We start from the raw sequence: 20,449 nt of genomic DNA, 5'->3' as shown, positions 1-20,449 counted from the left end.
GTCAGACAGGGCAGCATATACCTTGGGAGAGATTTCCCTTAAAGTGAGCCTATTCTAAACACATCTTTATTGAACAAGGACAATTGAGCAGATCTAAAGTTTAGTGGGAAATTATTTGCTATACCCTGTAGGTTTTTGTTTTAAATCCTTGCCCATTCTGGTAATTGGTGTCTAGTGGGTGGAGTAACCCTGTGAGTGAAAACCTCTCCTGTTTGAGGCTATGTTCACACTACGTATATTTCCGGCCGTAGTGCGAACCGCGAATATACGCCCGTAGTTTTGAGGTTGATGCGCACGCTTGAAAGTATACGATATCCGCCCGCACAATGCACACAACGTATAAGCCTACGGCCGGATCGTATACGGCGCCATGAAAAACTGTGCAGCCGGAACTGTTCCAACTCATGGCTGTGGATTTCAATGCGGCCCCGTACGGAATACTTTTTTCAGCCAAATCGAACTTGATTTTTATATTAAAAAGGTTCTGTGTGGTTTACTGGGCTGGGCAAAGATTTCCAAGTAAATGACCTGCCTGAGATCGCTTTGAAACAAGCTAGGAAGCATAACTATACTACGGGCATATGTTCGCGGTTCGCCCGCCTGTCTATTTTTCACACGGCCGTATTTTCAGCCGCACATTTCCGGCCGCGTATGAACTACGGCCGGACATATACATAGTGTGAACATAGCCTGAGAGTGTATATGCAGATAAATGTAAGTCTCAGAGTAGGATCTCTCACTGGGCATATAATGTTCCCGGAATGCACACTACGGAATCCTGGCAGATCACCCGTGGCGGATTCCACAGTTCGCCTCTGCTCGCGGCTGTGCACATATCCGTCTGTGCCATAGACTCCATTCTATGCACAGCCAGATTCCGCCGTCCGTGCAAAAAATGAATGGGTTCATTGTTCGTGCGGACGGCAGAATCTGCCTGACCATAAAATTGAGTGCTACAGTACAGGTGGATATGAGCGTGGCCGCAAGCGGGGGCGAGCTGTGGAATCTGCTGCGTGTGATCTGCCAGGGTTCCATAGTGTGCACATACCCTGGCACAGATTGTTAAGTCTGGATCATTGTGAGTACACAGACAGCTGTTTTTCCATATATAAGTCCATGTTGTATTCAACTATCATGCTCGTCTTTTATTTTTCTATGTGTGAACATAACCTCAACGGTATAAAATACAAGAGTAAAAAATAGACTAGAAAAATACACTGGGGATTGTTTTGGGTTCTTTCAATTTTCCTGTGTCTCTTAAAGCTAAAAGATTATCACTTTGCTGGACCTTATCCATTATAATTTATCATTTGTAACCAGTATTATCAATTGCACTCAGTAAAGTAAATATTACAAAGACACATCCACTATAAGGAAATACCTTAGCTAATGAGAGACATGTAAGGCTGTAAAATGTTTCCGGAAATACATATACTGCTTGTATTAGCTGGTCTTAGCAGCTATTGTATGGCACCATTTGCTTCTTCGTGTAGACGGAAATAGTCTTGGGGGGGGGATTTACGAAGACCGGCATACGGCATGATTCACTAAGAGGCGTACGCTTCCAGCAGGTGTAGATTTGCGTCATGATTTACGCTTGCGAGCAGGCTTAAATCATGATAAATGAGACACGGCAGGAGCCCACGTCTCAGGCGAGCCGGGTGTACCGGAGGCGTACACCAAGGAGAAGGGGCGAATCTGCACCTTCTCCAGAGAGTACGCCTCTGGCGTACACTCTAAGTTCATCCACCCCCACATAGTGGATCCGAGTACTGAAAATCTACTATATAACTTTGCATATAAGTAGTGGGATGCCACTAAATAGTTAAAAAATGCAGTATTTAGTTCTTTTCCAACTTCCATAAATATACTGTATGTTGTATAGTGGTTGTGTACCAGTTGTATTAGTTAAGGTCAGATGGCCAAGTGTACCTGTAAGTTGTGGTGCTCTTTTCACTGTGCCATCCTGGGTCGCTCTTGTTTGAGCCTTTATGAATGTGCTGTATAGTGGAAAATCCTAAGACTTCTTGTACATACAAAAAAATACTGGTCAAGTCTTTGACATGTTCAAAATGTACTTTTTCCATCAGGAACTGTCCAAAGCAGGAAAGGATTTCTAAGGGGATTTGCTACTGCTCTGGACAGTACCTGACATGCACAAAGGTGACAGCAGAAAGCTTCTCGCAGGACACTTCTTGAAGGACATACAGCAGCTGATAAGTACTGGAAGATTTGAGATTTTTAAATAGCAGTAATATACAAATATGTGAAACTTTCTGACACCAGTTGATTTTTTTCTGGAGTTCCCATTTAAGGGTCCATTGACATGTACAGGATCTACTGCAGATTTGTTGTTACAGATATGAAGCTGCAGAGTCAATGTACCTGAGTGATGGAAAACAGCATCAAATCTGCAACAGATCCTGTACATGTGAATGAAATGTAAAGGAGCTCATCTGAAAAAAAAAACAATGTACGCTTATTGGGGAAGATTTATCAACAGGGGATTTTTCTAGGTGTGGTCTATTTCTGCTTTGGCATGAATACACTGGTCTATTTAAAGCGCAATTTACTATCAGGGATAAGCCTGGTCTATTTTCTGTGGTGCTGATTTGTTTGTCTCAGAATTGTCTCTAAATAGTCTCATTGGCCCTTGTTTGCCTCCTAGGTAATGAGCATTTTGTTTTCCCTTTCTTTTTCAGATACCGGCATGCAGAGGACTACCTCGATGACTAGCGGACTGTAATGTTCAATAAAATGGTCAATGAGGGGTGTTGGGGTGTTTTTATTTAAATAAAAAAAATTCTAGGTGTGTTGTGTTTTATTTTATTAATTTACAGACTTAGTAGTGGAGGACAGAATCCATTACTAAGTCGGGAAATGGCTAACACAACCCCCCCCCCCCATTATTACCCCAGTACCCAATACAACCAGGGGTACTGGGAATAGCCAGGTGCCAGTAGTCCCGAAGCATCAAAAATTGGCGCTTCTGGACTAGGCGGTAGCAGGCTAGTATTATTAGGCTGGGGAGGGCCGAAATAAGTGGCCCTTCCCAGCCTGGCACTACTAGACTGCTGCCTGGAAAGAGGGGAAATCCTATGCGTTTTTTTTTATTTTATTTTATTATTTATTTAAAAAAAAAAAACGCATAGGATCCCCCCCCCCCCTTTCATAACCAGCCAGGTTAAAAACCAAGAAGCAGCAGCCTAGTAGTGCCAGGGTGGCCATTTATTTTGGCCCTCCCCAGCTTATTAATACTAGCCTGCTACCGCCTAGTCCAGAAGCGCCAATTTTTGACGCTCCATGACTACTGGCACCCGGCTCTTTCCAGTACACCTGGTGGCATTGGGTACTGGGGTAATAATGGGGGGGGGGGGTTAGTGTTAGCCATTTTATACCAGCTGACACTAAGTCCCGACTTAGTAATGGATTCCGTCTATCGCACAGCTTCCACTACTAAGTCTGTAAATTAATGAAAGAAAACACAACACACCTAGAAATTTTTTTTATTCAAATAAAAACACCCCCACACCCCTCGTTGACCATTTTATTGTACATTAAAGTCCGCTGGTCATTGATGTAGTCCAAGCGAATCCGACGTAATCCTTTGCATACCGGTATCTGAAAAACAAAAACTAAAAACACAAGCAAAAACAAAACAGCAAGTAAGGGGTTAAGTCCCTAGGAGCCAGACTGTAACTCCCATGCCCATGCTGGAGGTCACCCAGCTTTCCCAGCATCCTGTAAGGTTAACCCTTAGAGGATGCTGGGAAAGCTGGGTTACCTCCAGCATAGGCATGGGAGTTACAGTCTGGCTCCCAGGGACTTAACCCCCTGGGAGTCAGACTGTTCTGGCACTGAACCTGCACCAGCAAGGAAGTGCCCTTCCTTTACAGACTGTACAGATCACCGATAATACTGATGAACGCTAAAGAGAAGCATTCATCAGTACATTATATGCAATCAGTGCTTTGCATAAATAAGTCCCCTAAGGGACTTATATATGCAATGCAAAGTGTGTAAAAAAATAAATAAAAAAAGTTTTAAAACATATTTAAGAACAATAATCCTAATAAAATGCCCCAATAAATATTTATATTACCCTATTTTCCATTATACAAATAAATATATATGTTTCTGCTCTGTGAAAGTTGTAAATGAATAGCAATATTCATGATACCAATATTCATGATACCAATAGCAATATGATACCAATAAAAACTAGAGATCATGGTGCAAAAATTGACACCCAAACCAGCCCTGTAGGTGGAAAAATAAAAGCGCTATGGCTCTTAGAAGATGAGGAGGCGACACTGCTTCAATTTAACCCGGACATCCTGGCATCAATGACCTCAGTCATGAAGGGTTTAAAGAACAGTACTAAATCCCTCGAACTGGGAGAACCAGGATAGTTGTTTTAACAGCTTGCCAGCCATCTAGGCTCCTCGGACCAAGGTGTTAGGAGATGGACTATAAGGGCAGTCCTTTATTTCATAACAGATAAAAAAAAGTTTTACTACACATGGGAGACCCATTCCAACGCGTTTCACTTAATCATGGTATGCTTGATAACACTGAAGCCATAAAATTTAAAAGCCCCAAAGTGTCACTTTCGTTATAACTTTCAAAATCAACAGTAGATGTGAAATAAAGCAAATTTGCAATTTACATTCATTAATTTTTTTGTTGTTACCATGCTGTAAAACAAAGCTAAACTTACCAGAAATCCAGGTCCAGTCTCCTGAAGGCAGATTTTCTGACTTGTGCTGGTTGAAAAATAGAGTAAGGGTAGCTTCACACACACCGTATTGCAGTAAATTTTCTGCTGCGATACGCAGCAGATACGCAGCAGATTTGATGTAAATAACTGAACACAGCCTCAAATCTGCACCATCAAATCTGCTGCTTATCTGCTGCGCATCGGTCGTGTGTGTTAGCACCCGATACACAGGATTCCGGCCAGTACAGAAAATCAGAGAATGTGTCCAGCAATGACATGACTGCCTTCTCTCTGTGAGTGCTCTGATGGCCTGGGATACACTGGACTTCCTGTTTTCTGACTGTTTCCTGTTTTTTGAGAAAAGAAGTCAGAAAACAGGAAGTGTCGTGTTCTTCTTGACAACTAAAAAATAAATCACAATCCTGATCTCGCACGGTAAACTGCGTCAGCGCAAAAAAATCCCAAAGTGCAAAATTGTGCATTTTTGGTCGCATCAAATCCAGAAGAAATATAATAAAAAGCAATCAAAAAGTTGTATATGCGCAATCAAGGTACCGATAGAAAGAACACATCATGGCGCAAAAAATGACACCTCGCACAGCCCCATAGACCAAAGGATAAAAGCGCTATAAGCCTGGGAATGGAGCGGTTTTAAGGAACGTATATTTGTTAACAATGGTTTAAATTTTTATAGGTCATCAGATACAATATAAGTTATACATGTTATATATTGTTTTAATCGTAATGACTTGAGGGACATGCATAACAAGTCAGTTTTACCCCAGGGCGAATGGCGTAAAAACACATTCCCCCCAAATAAAAGAAATGTGTTTTTTTTTTTCAATTTCACCACACTTTGAATTTTTTTCTGGTTTCGTAGTGTACCAAATGCAAAAATTCAGCCTGTCATTGCAAAGTAAAATTAGTGACGCAAAAAATAAGGGCTTATATGGGTTTCTAGGTGGAAAATGCAAGTGCTATGGCCTTTTAAACACAAGGAGGAAAAAACGAAAACGCAAAAACAAAAATGGGCCCCGTCCTTAAGGGGTTAACACCTATCATGTATCACCTGTGCATGTGCTAACATCAATTGGGTAAACCATATCATATGACTTACAGGTTCTTCCAGGAATAACATATACAAGATATGAGACAACAAGAAGACAACAATGACACACATGGACAAGCAGCATGAATTAATACAATAATGAGTGTACTAATCTATCTATGCATCCATCTATTGTCTATTCAGTGTGTGTGTCTGACTACCTTCCCGTTTTTCAGTGTTTGCTTTTGTTTTCTATTAAGCTTATTGACATTTCTATCCATAGGGATGAAGATTCTGTTACTACTAGCAATCTTCTCCTCTGTGAATGTTCGTGCTATGAAGACAAAACCCAACTTTGTCCTGATAATGGTTGACGACCTTGGAATTGGAGATGTGGGATGTTACGGGAACCGAACACTCAGGTTCGCGACTATTTTGATAATCTATGTCACCTTTGCAAAGCGTACTCTACAGAAACCCGAAGCCTACATTATAAAAAATAATGATGTTTTTTTTTTTTTTTTTTGCTCTAGCCATTCTCCGTTAAAATAAAGATGCATTCTAATAGAAGAAATGGCTCCATGCCACTCATAAAGTAGTTGAATAATGAAGTAAGGGTTTAGTATCATTCTGGAAAGAGCTTATGAAAATGATTCTTTCATTTATTTTTCAGAACACCAAACATTGACAGATTAGCTGCAGAAGGGGCCAAGCTTACACAACATATAGCAGCATCTCCATTATGTACACCTAGCCGAGCGGCATTCATGACGGGCAGATATGCCGTGAGATCAGGTATAATGCAATATTTACTGTACATTCCCTAAAATAATCATATTATAAGAAGTAAATCAAAGTCTGTGTACCGGCACTCCACCCTTAATCCTCGTACCGTGGTGCTTGTGGATAAGACAATAGCAAGTTGTAGGAAAATCTCGGCGCTCACGTCTTGCTGCAATTATATATTTATTAATTCATGTGAATAAAGCTGCTGTTGAGAAAGGCTGTCAGGTCGGAACAGCCGTAAGAAATGATGTATCATCAGATGCAGCCTGACATTCAGACAAGCTATATTAGGCCGGGTTCACTCTACATGAGACACTGGCCGTTCTGTGACCTAGTCGTGTCACAGAACGGCCGGTGTCAGTGAAGTTAATCCCTGACGGTACTGCAGTAGCGGACGGAAAAACTTAATTTCTATTGAATTGGGATGCAGGCGCATCCCTGTGTGTGCCCGTATCCCAATTCACTATTGCACTCTCCATTGTGTGAGCTGTCAGTGTTGTGCGGCTGCTATTCAATGAGCTCAAATGTTACACATAGTGTTTTACAGCAAACTATTTACATATTTATTTACATAGTTTTACCGGATCAAATTTCTCAACAATTGTTGGGTTTAGAAGGATCAAAAGAGCAGATAGATAGAGGTGGTAGGGGGCTACTAGGAACTGCTAGTTCTTATACACAAACCTGATGATAGTACTCCTTTAAATAAATTTATTGTTATTTATTTATTTATTTTTCCGAAATTTTACAGTTTCCATTCTGGCCACTAAGCCTGTTTTATATAGCTAATTTCCCTGCAGTGCCCTCCTTATAAATATAAACGGGAGTACAAAAAAAGTTGACTCTAGTATAAAGATAACAGAGGTACACTCAATAGCTGTTGCTCACAATTCAGCATCCACTCCCTCTACAATTACTTCAATAAAGGTCACTGCACATGTCCAAAAGCCTTCCTCATTCATCTGAATAGGATAGGTCCTGCCCATCTTTGCCTGTGGTCCATAATGCGTTCTGTAACACATATATCCATATGCTGTTAAAGGGATTATCCAGCGAAAATCTTTTTTCCTTCAAATCAACTGGTTTCTGAAAGTTATATAGATTTGTAATTTACGTCTATTCGAAAATCTCAAGTCTTCCTATACTTATCAGCTGTAGTATGTCCTGCAGAAAATGTTTTCTTTTCAGTCTAACGCAGTACTTTCTGCTGACATTTCTGTCCGAGACAGGAACTGCCCAGAGCAGGAAAGGTTTTCTATGGGGATTTGCTGCAGGACATACAGCAGCTGATGAGTATAGGAAGACTTGAGATTTGTAAATTTGTAACTTTCATGTAACTTCAGAAACCAGTTAATTTAAAAGATTTTTTTCCCCACTGGATAACCCCTTTAAAATAGTAATAGAAAATAGAAACCAATTAGAAATAACGAACATGTTTCAGTACTTGGTTATTAACTTCTATACCTCCATATTTGTCAGCACAAAACACCTCGGCAGAGTTCAGGCAGCTGCCACTTTTGATGCTAAATTCCCCCCTTGTGTCACAGTACATGTGATCCATATGATATACTATATTTCTACATATTGTTCTGTTATCAGCTCCATATCCCATCACAAGGTCTTCCAGATAGAGGTCATCTGTCCAAGCCATTGATGTAGGCGGTGTGACAGCATTGGTAATAATTCTTCTTGATGGCGCTAAGACTTTGATAGTCACATGGATAAAAGTCTCCGGATTCTCTCAGAGAAGGATTCATTACAGCTGGTATCGGCTGAAAATAAGAGATATCTTCTGTCCCCCCGGCTATATAACAAAAACTCCTCACAGTTGGATTGGAAGGTGTTATAGAAAATTTATTTGCAGGATTTATCAAGACAGATGATTCACAGATCGTTCCCACTGTAACTTTAGTTGGTGAGTGATTCATCGCTTGAAATAACAAAGTCATTAGTTATATTAGCATTCTTGGTAACTGCGGGAAGAGATTGGTTGTTATGTAGAAGCCTCGCCGACAGGTCGCTAAAAATAGGATTATTTATTACCGTTCTAATAGACGGCAACTCACACTTTTCAGGGCCGGAAAATATTATTCACAATTCTATTCACAAACAAGGCTTGTTTTTTATTTACCATAATAAATAGATGTATTGAAAGTTAACGGTTTACGACGTGATGTCGCCTGTCTTATTATGACTTTCCGTCAGCAGGTGTTAACCCCTTCAGGACTGGGCTGATGTTGGCCTTCAGGACCAGAGCCCATTTTTTTTAAATCCAACCTGTCTCACTTTATGCCGTTATAGCTACGTGATGCTATAACTTTTTTTTTTTTCAGATTCTGAGATATGGCCGATATGTAAAAAAAAAATGTAAATGATGCAATTTTTTCATGAAAAAAATGACAAAATTAGCATTTTACTCATGTTAAATTTTCTGCGGTCACCGTACAGGTTTAATTATGTAATAAATTTATTGCCAGTGTCATTACGCATGCAACGATACTATATATGTGTATTTTTTTTATTTTAGTTTTTTTTTTCCAACTTTTATTATTGCATTGGGGGCTATGGGGAGTATATGTAATTTTTTTTATTTATTATTAATATTTTTGTGTGGTTCCCCCCCCCCCCCCACACACACACTTTATTTCATTTTCACACCATGGGGACTTTACTGTACTATTGCCTGATTACAGGCATATTGCATTGCAGTGCTAATCAGTGCCTGTAATAGGCAAAGCTGATCAGACTCAGCCTTAGGCTTCGGGGAAGCCACCTGACGTCACAGCTCTATCGGGACTGTGCGATCTCACAGCACAGCCCCAATGGGGGACGAAGGGAGGATCCTTCCTTCTTGCAGCACTATAGGGGCTGCAATCGCACTGATCGCAGCACCTATAGGGTTAACTGCCGAGATCTGGGCTCGGCCTGGATCTCGGCAGTTGTGGCGGGTGCCCGGCTATCACAGCTCCTGCACCCGTGTCATCCCTCTGACGTGCCGGCACGTTCATCTGCGGGAAGGGGTTAATATAAGTTATTTGTAACTTCTATAGAAAAATCTCCAGTCTTCCAGTACTTATCAGCTGCTGTTATTAGGGGATGTATTCTTTCCAGTCTGACATAGTGCTCTCTGCTGCCATCTCTGTCCATGTCAGGAACTGTCCAGAACAGGAGAGGTTTAAATGGGGATGTGCTACTGCTCTGACTTGGACAGAGGTGGCAGCAGAGAGCACTCCATCAGACTGGAAAGAATACACCACTTCCTGCAGGTACTGGAAGACTGTAGATTTTTAAATAGAAGTAATTCATAAATCTATATAACTTTTTGAAACCAATTGATTGGAAATAATTTTTTTTCTGCTGGATTACCCCTTTAAAAGCCATATTGTTGTGCTATAAAATAAGATTTCAGAACATGCCTTTACCTGTCATGTCTTGCGCCACCTTACCTATCGTTTACTAAATATGGAACCACCTAAATTGCCAGATTTCATTTAAAATTCATATTTAATGTGACCTTTCTCAATAATTAAGCCTGCTGATTAGATAACAAAATGTGGAAAATAGCAGGAATAATCAGAATAATTTAGGTTTAAGTCACAAAATAGCTTTGATAATGGTTAAAACTCTGCTGTTCTACATAAAATCCAACAGTACACTGCTATACTATGCAACTGGTATTCTATCTCAGGGAAAAGGGATCTGATGAGTGAGTGTTGACTGGGTATCATAAGGGCAACTTTCTGTAATTTGTCATGATTCCTGGTCAGCACATAAACCGCTGTCGCCTGTCATCGCTTTCTATCACACTCCTGCATTACAGAATCATATATGTTTGTCATATACTGACAACCATTGTGTGCTGAAATATCCACTCCGGAGGTAAATACTGAAGAAAAACTAGATAAATCCTAGGAAGATACTGTATTATCCACAGTCCCATATTACCAGTCCTTTATGCCCTTTTTCAAAGTTATAAGAGACTCAGTAGGTTTATGTTGTCCTATCTCAGGGTAACATTAACTAGTGACAGAGAAGCTGAACAGAATGATGTATCACTTACATTATTCTGTGCAGCTGATCCAGAGATATCCTCCTGAATAACATGGACAATAAGTAGTCCTCTCCATTATGTGCATGAGCCCAGTAGTCCTGGATATTCATGAGAAGCCAAAAACTCTTGTCCACCAGCTGCTGATTGGCAGTTATCTATCCATGCTGTGTATAGGCAAGCAACTGTCAATCAGCAGCTTAAGGGCAGGGGGAGGAGTGTGACAAGAATCCTATTCTCCTGCATATTAGAAGAACGGCTGAACACATCAGTGTTCAGCATTTCTATCAGTAGTTTATGCTGCCCTAATTTAAGGTGGCATAACCCTAGTGACAGATTCCCTTTAAGCTCAGGAGTGTTGAGATGTTGTCTATCTCTGAAGTGTCTTTCATCGCTATCAGGGCTATAAACTATAAACCATAAAGAAGAATCCGTAGCACTAACCAAAGAATGCAAGATAAATATCTCAGATATTTATTGCAGGTAAACAAATGCACAGGCCAGCATCAGTTACATAATTCACAGCTTTCCTCAAGGCCATGAGAAGGAAATACAGAGAGGTTTGTTAAAGGGGTACTCCAGGGAAAAATGATTTCAGCAGTGTCACATGACTCGCCTGGCTACGATTTCAGAGCTTCCGCTGACATCCCACTTCCATGAGACTTCCGGCTGATTATGGGTACGGTGACATCGGCTCTTGCCTTTTTAGAAAAATGGGAAAGCTGCACATACGCTACTGAGTCCTATAGTGTTCACACTGCGCATGCGCTGCACGGCTCCTGGACTGTTCAGCTCTACTGCTCGATGGCTGCCTGGTGCCGCCAATGATAAAAGCATCAACACAGAAGGATATAAATATACGTCTCAGAAGAAAACAGCTGTAGCATCACTTAAGAAGATGAAAGAGGAGAAACAGTTCCACAAAGGTGCTCAGCAAGCCATGGTTTAGCTGTAGTAGCTCCACCCTTTGAGATACTGCACGCTGTCACCTGAGGCCACTTGCTTACTCCACTCCAATGGAGCTGTGACATACACATACATTTCTAAAAAAAACAAATCTAATTTGAGGCCACGTTGTCCCATTGTAAACTTTATCAGGTTTCATGTACTGTATAAGGCTATGTTCACACAAGTTCCATTGGAATGTCGTCCGTTGTTACAACGGCATGTCAGTTTTCTGCGTCTGCTATTCTGTGAATAGCAGCCACAGAAAACCCTGTCAGTGCACACTATGGAGCGAGCGGCTCCCGACGCACGCTCCATAGTGTGCAGTGGGGAGTTCTGATGTGGGCGCGCACGGATGCACCTGCATCAGAACCTAGCGGTGCTAAAGATCATCTGGCCGTTACTGCAGTACCAGCCAGGATGATCTTTTCAGGGACCGGCCGTTCCATGACCCAGACGGGTCACGGAATGGTCAGTCTCATACGAAGTGTGAACATAGCCTAATACTGGTGCCTTTTTGAATGTTAGCGGGGCTTCTGGGTCAACTCTAATAATACAACTGGATTGAACTGCTACTTCTGCACTCACTACAGATGAGCACCTGCACTCATATATACTGTCCATACACATGTAGGCACACAAAAATACACTCACATACATACATACATACATACATACTTACAAAAACAAATGTGTCATATGACTGATTGTAGAGGATCATTTTTAGTTTGTACATCTAACACACTTGTGAAATTTCTCATTATTGCCTCCAATTTTGCTGTAGGGAACAAGTGGTGGACGCTCGATAAAATGCTTTAATAATAAAGGCTTATACACCTGATCCACCTGTGACTTGAAAGAGACTTCCCAGTCAGCACACAGAAGGACTAGAGCATAAATTTCGACCATCCTTTGTTGTTGCATTTGAGTGGTGTGTTGTATGTTCCTGATGAGTATGTTACTTTGATATAATAAGTTAGAAAGTTACACACTGTCCATTATGTGACCTTTTCCTGTGTTTACTGATTTGTCAGGGGTCAGGGGTAGAAGAATAGATGATCGGAACAAAGCAATGCCGAGAACACATTGTACATCCATTCAAACTAAGAGACAGGGACACATTATCGCAGGTTTAGAACGACATTCTCTCCATTCCTTCATTCTCTTTATATGTTATTATCATTTAGGTTTGGCCGCTGAGTCAATATTTGGAGCTTTCGTATTTTCAGCATCTTCTGGCGGACTTCCAAAGAATGAAATTACTTTTGCTGAAATCTTGAAAAAGGAAGGTTATTCTACTGGAATTATAGGTAAATATATGTATATCTTTGAATTCTAATATTTATCGTTAAAATATTACTAGATGGCACAGAGACTGGAAACATCCAGGAATAACAGTTCCAACATTTGGCTTTGGGCCAAACCAGGGAGCAGAGTCTAAGTGTCCCTAGGTCTTCACCCTTTATCCAGCTCCAGGATGTGGAAGCTGGACCTCTTCAGCTACAGGACACCAGGTCTCTCCACAAAAATAGCAGACAGACACCTATGCAGGAATGCAACAATGCTCAGGAAAGGCAGAACAGATAGGGCCAGTTTAAATAGGTGCTGGTGGGCCTGGATTGGCAGATCGCAGTAATGGGTGGCGACAAGGTGCCGCTATAAATCCAGAGCAGGTCTCCACAAACGCACCCTAGTGGCCAGAGGTATCATTGCATCAGGAATCAGAGGAAAAAGGCTCCAGAAGATATGAGGTTGCCAGTGGAAAGAAGGAGCCCCAAGATACGCATGGAGTACAGGAGAGGAGCAGACAGGGCAGCGATGGTGAGCAGCTGCAGGGTCTGCATGGAGCCATCAACAAAGTGTATCATTTGTCATGTTACAATAGATATCATTAAGGCATTCATACCTTTGTTGCCTGTGTCAGTGTTTTTATTTTTATTAATATATAAAAAAAACTACATTTGGACCAAGAATAGTGTAAAGGAGAGAGGGCATAAGGTTCCATGGATCCAAGCACCATTATGCTTCGCTTTTTTGCATGCTCATTGCTTGGCCCAGAAATGGACATATGATAGAGCAAGGCAGAGCAGTGCTAGAGCCAAGGGAACCCAAAATGTTGACATTATTCATGGTCCAAATAAAGTTTGGGGTTTTTTTTATAAAAAAAAAAAAAACAACAACACAGATACAGGCAACACATGTGTCTTCTGAATCATTTTATTAATATAGGATCTATCTAGCAGTTCTGCCGGCTCAGTAGATAAGTAAGCGGGAACAGGCGCTGCCGGACACTTAATCCAGCGAAAATCTTCTTCTTTCAAATCAACTGATATCAGAAAGTTATATAGATTTATAATTTACTTCTATAAAATCTCAAGTCTTTCCATACTTATTAGCTGCTGTATGTCCTGCAGGAAATGTTCTTTTATTTTCAGTCTGACACTGCTCTTTGCTGACATCTCTCGCCGAGACATGAACTCTGTCTTGGTTTTCTATGGATCCCCATAAAAAACCTCTCCTACTTCGGACAATTCCTATCTCGGCCAGAGATGTCAGCATAGAGCACTGTGAAAATAAAAGAACATTTCCTGCAGGACATACAGCAGCTGATAAGTATGGGAAGATTTGTGACTTTTTATTAGACGTAAATTAAAAATCCATATAATTTTCTTACACCAGTTGATTTGAAAGAAAAAGATTTTCGCTGGACAACCCCTTTAACTCCCTGCTCTCTGTCTACAAGCCCAAAATGGCATGACACAGAGCCAGGAGAGAAGACACTGCTCTTTCTTCTGCTTGAAAGGGGTTTCAAAAGTCTGACCGCCGCAGATAAAATGATAACTCATGATATCTCATATGTGACATATCAAAGGTTTTTCAAATGACAAGTAGACTTTAGGAATGTGTGAACAGAGCTTTACTACACTTCTCAGACATGACGAGTAGATTTCACTACTTCTACTGATAACTGTTTTGCTGTTTTTCAATATATGTTTGTTAGAAAGCACAGGTTCAATGTTTACAGCAGATTTCACACTCTTGTCAATAATTTGTCATTCTTTTTATGTGATTAAATACAGACTGCTTCTGATTCAGATTGATTTTATTTGCAAGGTAGAGTGCTGACAAAATAACAATTTTATATTTAGTAATTTAAAAATTCACTCTTGCATATGCATGATACTGTTCATCATGATTTGAAAGCTGCTTTTGAATATGTATGATATTATTTAACTTGAGAAAGTATGATCTCTTTATGTTGATATGGGTTGTATTTAGATGTTGCAGTGCTCTACTTGTAAAGACATGTTAGGTTCAACTCTTGAACATTGCTTATAATATTGTCAGGGCCGTATTTAGGCACCCGTGGTCCTGTGCCTAGGGCAGCACCTCTTAGGGGCGCAGCCCCAGGGCAGGGAACACCTTTTTTTTTTGTTTTATTTTTATTAGTCTTCCACCTCCGTTTAGACTTGCCAGTAAATCTGTCTTTTCGAGGGGGGGGGGGTGTTATGGTGGTATTGGTCAGGTGTAGCTGTGTTAGTCAGTCACAGTATGGTGGTATTGGTCAAGTCTTGTGTGGCTGTGTTAGTCAGTCACAGTATGGTGGTGTTGGTCAGGTCTGGTGTGTCTGTGTTAGTCAGTCACAGTATGGCGGTATTGGTCAGGTCTGGCGATGTTATCCAGTTATCCAGTCACAGTATGGCGGTATTGCTAAGGTCTGGTGTGGCGGTGTTATCCACTCACAGTATGGTGGTATTGGTCAGGTCTGGTACGACTGTGTTATCCAGTTACAGTGGCGGTACTGTCCAGGTCTGGTGTGGTGGTATTAAATGTGACGCCTGGAGCTATTACCTACCAATCTACCAATCCTGTGTTGAGAATTCCTTCAGACAGTATGCAGACTCCTCTTATCATTGATTCAATGTGAAAATTTGTTTATGTTTTAAACAGTTAAAATCCACGATAAACTGGATTCAGACAATGGGGGACGTGTATTAAAAGGTGCAGATCGGCGGAAAAATCTTCGCAAAAGGTCTTTTTGCAAATATTTTATTTGCATTGGGCTGATCTGCACCACCTTCGCCAGTGGGGCGGAGAGGGGGCGTTACGGGGGGGGGGGGGGGGGACGTTTGCGGTAGCACACAGAGGGGGCACGGCTTCTGCCTGCGCCGCATTTATCATTTTTCGGGGGGGTGTTATGATACTTAAACCTATGACAGCTCTGAGCTGGCTAAGGTTTCAGATTACTCGCCTCTACATAAATTCTCTGAGCTCCGGAGCTGCGGAGATATTTGTAAGCCTGGCGTAAAAGAAGGCCGGACTTCATAAATGTCCCCCTATGTTACTACATGTAGAGAAATTTATGTGGCCGAAACCAGGCTCCCATTCCTTCCCCAGTAGTCCTGTGCTGTTACCAAGATTATTGGCCATACACTTATTGGTTATCGCATAAGGGTCTGGTTTCGGCAGCATGTGGTGACGATCAGTAAATGTGGGAACGCGGCCTAAGACTGATCAGATATCAATATTATGTTCAGAGACTAGAAAGTCATGATGCTAATTGCTGAGTGAAATGGGGCGTCTTCAGGTTTAGTGCCTAGGGCGGCAACAGCTGTTAAAACGGCCCTGAATATTGTAGTACTAGCTCATTATTAAATAGATTGGCTTGCTAGGGAACTCCTGGTTGTCCTAAAGTGAAAGGGTTCTCTTTGCCTATGTACCATGTATTTGTATAGTGATCTGGAATCAAGGTGGCTTTAAAATAACAATTATAACATTGTACACCCCCTTTGCATAATCAGCAACTTGCACTGTGCAAAAAACACAGGCTATGTGCGTAAGAGACACTGCGTAAGAGACCGGCCGTTCTGTGACCCGGCCGGATGATCTTTCAGTGATCTCAGTGTTCTGATGCAGGTGCATCAGCGCGTGCCCGCATCAGAACTTCCCATAGCGCACAATGAAGCAAGCGGCCGGAGCCGCTCGCTTCATTGTGTGAACTAACATGGGTTTCTACGGCAGCAATTTAGTGAATTGCGGCCACAGAAAACTGACATGACAGTTCTTTGCGGCGCCGCATGGGATCCCATCCCGCCCGGGATCCCATACAAGAATAGGCAGTGCTCCACCCTGTACAAAGTACAGACGTTGTTGCCGATAGCAACAACAAGGGTACTTTTACGTAGTGTGAACATTTTCTTGACACTATTGACAGCCTAAATAAAGGCTGTCCATACGAAAATAAAAACACAGACAAAGGCAACACATGTATGTCCTGTATTTTTTCATTGATATCGAGCCAGTAAGTAGTCAGGAGTGACAGATTTGTTTTAATTTATAAATGGAAAGAGCGAGCACCAAAATAATCAAATGTTTGTTACTGAAGTCCAGTATTTTTCAATACTCAAGTGCTTGATTCGAGTAGCAAGCTCCATTGAAATGACTAAAGTATTTGATCAGCCCCCCACTGGCAGAACAGAGGGTACCTGGTTAATGTGAAAGTATCAGTCTGGCCCCCTTTGCTCTGTTGAGGAAGGGGGTGGGATTATACTTACCATTGTTAAGATTGAGGATCACATTATGCCCGCTAGCTTCTTAAAAGTATATTAACTTAAAACAGCATAATTTCATTTTAATTTTTCTTTTTGTAAACAAAAAATAGCTAAATTAGAATGAAAATATGCCGTATTAAGTTAATATACTGTAAAGAAGCTGGCGGCTATAATACAATAGAGACAGTCCCCTGCCTGTCTATTGCATAATAACTGCTAGCTTTTTTACTATATATTTACTTTACACAGCATATTTTCATTCTAATTTATTATTATTATTTTTTTTTTTCATTTACAAAGGAAAAACAGTCTTAACCCACTGGGGACCAGACTGTCACTTTACCAGGTACCCTCCGCTCTTCCGAGCGAGGGGCACCTAGTTAAATACTAAAGGGTGGGGGCATCTTAAATGACAAGTGCCATGAAAAACTTTTTCCCAGTAATTGAAGCACATTACAAAGTTATATAACTCTGTAATATGCTTCAATCACCTATCTGCCTCCCTTCCCTGTCTTTTCCCCCCTCCACCCCCCCACCAGGAAGTGTCCTAACTCACACAGACCTAATTACTGTCGTCACCGTCACCAAGCTCTTCTCTCAGCTCCTTCTCCTGTTACACTAGCCTCCCCCCTGCCCTGCCTTGTCAGGTGACTCAGCTTGCTCAGCTCCCATTGGCTGAACAACTGCAAGCCATCACTTGGACTGGGGAGGGGAGGCTGCTGTAACAGAACCTAGACCAGCCCTCCTGCTGATGACTCATCCTCACAAGATGGAGCTGCCTGGTGACGGTGATGGCAGTTATTAGGTCTGTGTGAGTTAGGACACTTCCTGGTGGGGGGTGGAGGGGGGAAAAGACAGGGAAGGGAGGCAGATAGGTGATTGAAGCATATTACAGAGTTATATAACTTTGTAATGTGCTTCAATTACTGGGAAAAAGTTTTTCATGGCACTTGTCCTTTAAAGCTTGTTGGGAGGCTTCCCAGTATCCCTTCAACAAGTTTGTTTTTTTTTTTTTTTTTTTACCGAGCACCGGAACAGCCGCAAGGACTAGTGGAGTCTTAAGTACTTTTGACTTGCCTGATACTCAAGAAATACTGTACTTGAACAAGTGTGCTCACTCATCTCTATTTATAAACTCTGTAATAAAGCACGAAACACTACTAAATCCCTTTAAGCAGTAAAAATGAACAAGCAGCTGGTTAACTTGTGTATTTCCTATGATTTACTGGCACAGTGCAGTTCCAAATCTTATGTTCACAATTCATGTTAAGATGCTAGGCTGTCTTGTTATCCTCTTCATCAGAGGAAGCTCATGTGCCTTGTCTGACCTCTCAGGTCACACATCTCCAAGGCTGCCCTAACAGGTGCAGGAGGATCTAAGCTCAGCAATTAAAAAGCAATGGTTTTAATGCTTACAACCATGGGATTTTTTGACATATAAGTGAAATTTTAATAAAATTAAAGTTCAGCAATTTTAAAGGAGAAGTCCAGTGAAAATTTTTATTAAAGTATTGGATTGTCCCCCAAAAGTTATACAAATCTCCAATATACACTTATTATGGGAAATGCTTATAAAGTGCTTTTTTCCCTGCCCTTACTACTGCATCAAGGCTTCACTTCCTGGATAAAATGGTGATGTCACGCCCCGACTCTAAGAGCTGTGCAGGCTGTGGCTGCTGGGGAGGATGATGGTAGAGGGATGCTCAGTGTCCCTCCAGTGCCCTGTGTCCCTCAGTGTCCCCCTGCCATCATCCTCTCCAGCAGCCACAGCCCACACAGCTCTGGGAGTCGGGTCGTGACATCACCTTTTTTTCCAGGAAGTGAAGCCTTGATGCAGTAGTAAGTGCAGGGAAAAGGCACTTTATGTGCATTTCCCGTAATATTGAAGATTTGTATAACTTTTAGGGGGCAATACAATACTTTAATAAACAATTTCCTTAGACGACTTCTTTAAAAATTTGTCAGCTGGCAGGGGCAGGGGGGGAACATAATAAACAATCACTACTTACCTCCCCCCATGCCCGCAAAGCGCTGTGTCATAGGCCCTGGGATCACTGCCGGAAGGCATTTTCCTGAAAGCGTTCTTTAAATTATAAATGAGTTTTCTTGTTTTTGTGCCTTATGACCAAAGCATAAGAAAACATAAAACACAAATGCTGACAATCCCCTTTAAACCTGTATTCAATTTTACTTCATCTACTCAATAACCTGTAGAGATAATTAGGGTAAGCTGGAATCTCGGCCTCATTTTGGGTTGTTCTTGTCAGTTATGATGTTGTAAATTTCCCTTTCACAATAGTTTACAAAAATGTGACAAATAATTGGCTGAAGACGGGATGCAAAGTGGCAGTATACTTATAGAGGAAACTGAGCAAAACAAATGAGTGGATTCTAGACCATATTGAAATAGGGAAATCTAATAATAGTTCTTTGTATGTTCATCCAGGAAAATGGCATCTTGGGCTGAATAAGGATCACAGAGATGACTTTTACCACCATCCTCTTAATCATGGGTTCGATTATTTTTATGGAATAACAGTGACACATTTACGAGACTGCATCCCAGGAAATGGCAGTGTATTTCTAGCTGGAGCGGCTCCTTATTTGAAGCAGACACTTGTAATTGCTGTTATAACATTCTTCACACTTCTTTTTCTCAACTACATCGTGTCCCTCAAAATACCCAGGAAACTTTTTGGATATGTTCTTTTATGCCTCATCATTTTTGTTGCACCAATTGTTTTCTTTTTTTGGAAATTTCAGTATTTGAATTGTTTTTTGATGAGAAATTACAAGGTTATCCAACAACCGCCAGTATATGAGAATCTAACCCAACGGATGACAAGTGAAGCTGTCAAGTTTATACTTGGGTATGTATTTATACTATGTCATGTATGTAATGGAACTGTCATTGGCTTTTGAACAAACTATACTTCATATTGCTCAGGAAAATACATAGATATTTAGTGCTCAGTCCTGTTTTCTTTGCCATTGAACTAGTATTAGAGAGAAAATGTCATGTGAAAGTGCAGACGCATAGTAATGATACATATTTTTTGTATGTATTTTGTTCCAAAACATAAATAAGTACTTTTATTCAGTTGTCCAAAGTGCCATTAAGGTGTGGCCAAGGCATTAGAGAGGTACTCCGAAGGGAAAAAAACAACAACATTTTTTAATATACTGGTGTCAAAAAGTTATATAGATTTGTAAATTACTTCTACTTTCCAGGTTGACACAGTGCTCTCTGCTGCCACCTCTGTCTGTGACAGGAACTGTCCAGAGCAGGAGAGGTTTTCTATGGGGATTTGCTACTGCTCTGAACAGTTCCTGTCACGGACAGTGGTGGC

At 41.2% G+C, this 20,449-nt stretch overlaps 1 protein-coding gene across 2 annotated transcripts in view; it reads left to right on the top strand.

Moving 5' to 3' along the window:
- Positions 1 to 20,449, top strand: part of LOC138768152 (steryl-sulfatase-like) — a 112,741-nt gene that overhangs the window by 21,398 nt on the left and 70,894 nt on the right. For both annotated transcript variants that reach the window (XM_069946261.1, XM_069946260.1), the window contains exons 2-5: positions 6,052 to 6,190; positions 6,442 to 6,563; positions 12,735 to 12,857; positions 19,546 to 19,969. In XM_069946261.1, coding sequence (XP_069802362.1) covers positions 6,054 to 6,190; positions 6,442 to 6,563; positions 12,735 to 12,857; positions 19,546 to 19,969 — 806 coding nt within the window. In that variant the 5' untranslated portion in view covers positions 6,052 to 6,053. The remainder of the gene's footprint in view (positions 1 to 6,051; positions 6,191 to 6,441; positions 6,564 to 12,734; positions 12,858 to 19,545; positions 19,970 to 20,449) is intronic.

Source organism: Dendropsophus ebraccatus, chromosome 11 (genome assembly GCF_027789765.1).
Source record: "Dendropsophus ebraccatus isolate aDenEbr1 chromosome 11, aDenEbr1.pat, whole genome shotgun sequence".
In the NCBI taxonomy this organism is placed as follows: domain Eukaryota; kingdom Metazoa; phylum Chordata; class Amphibia; order Anura; family Hylidae; genus Dendropsophus; species Dendropsophus ebraccatus.
Note: the sequence above shows the minus strand (reverse complement) of the source record. Positions and strands in the feature narration are given on the sequence as shown.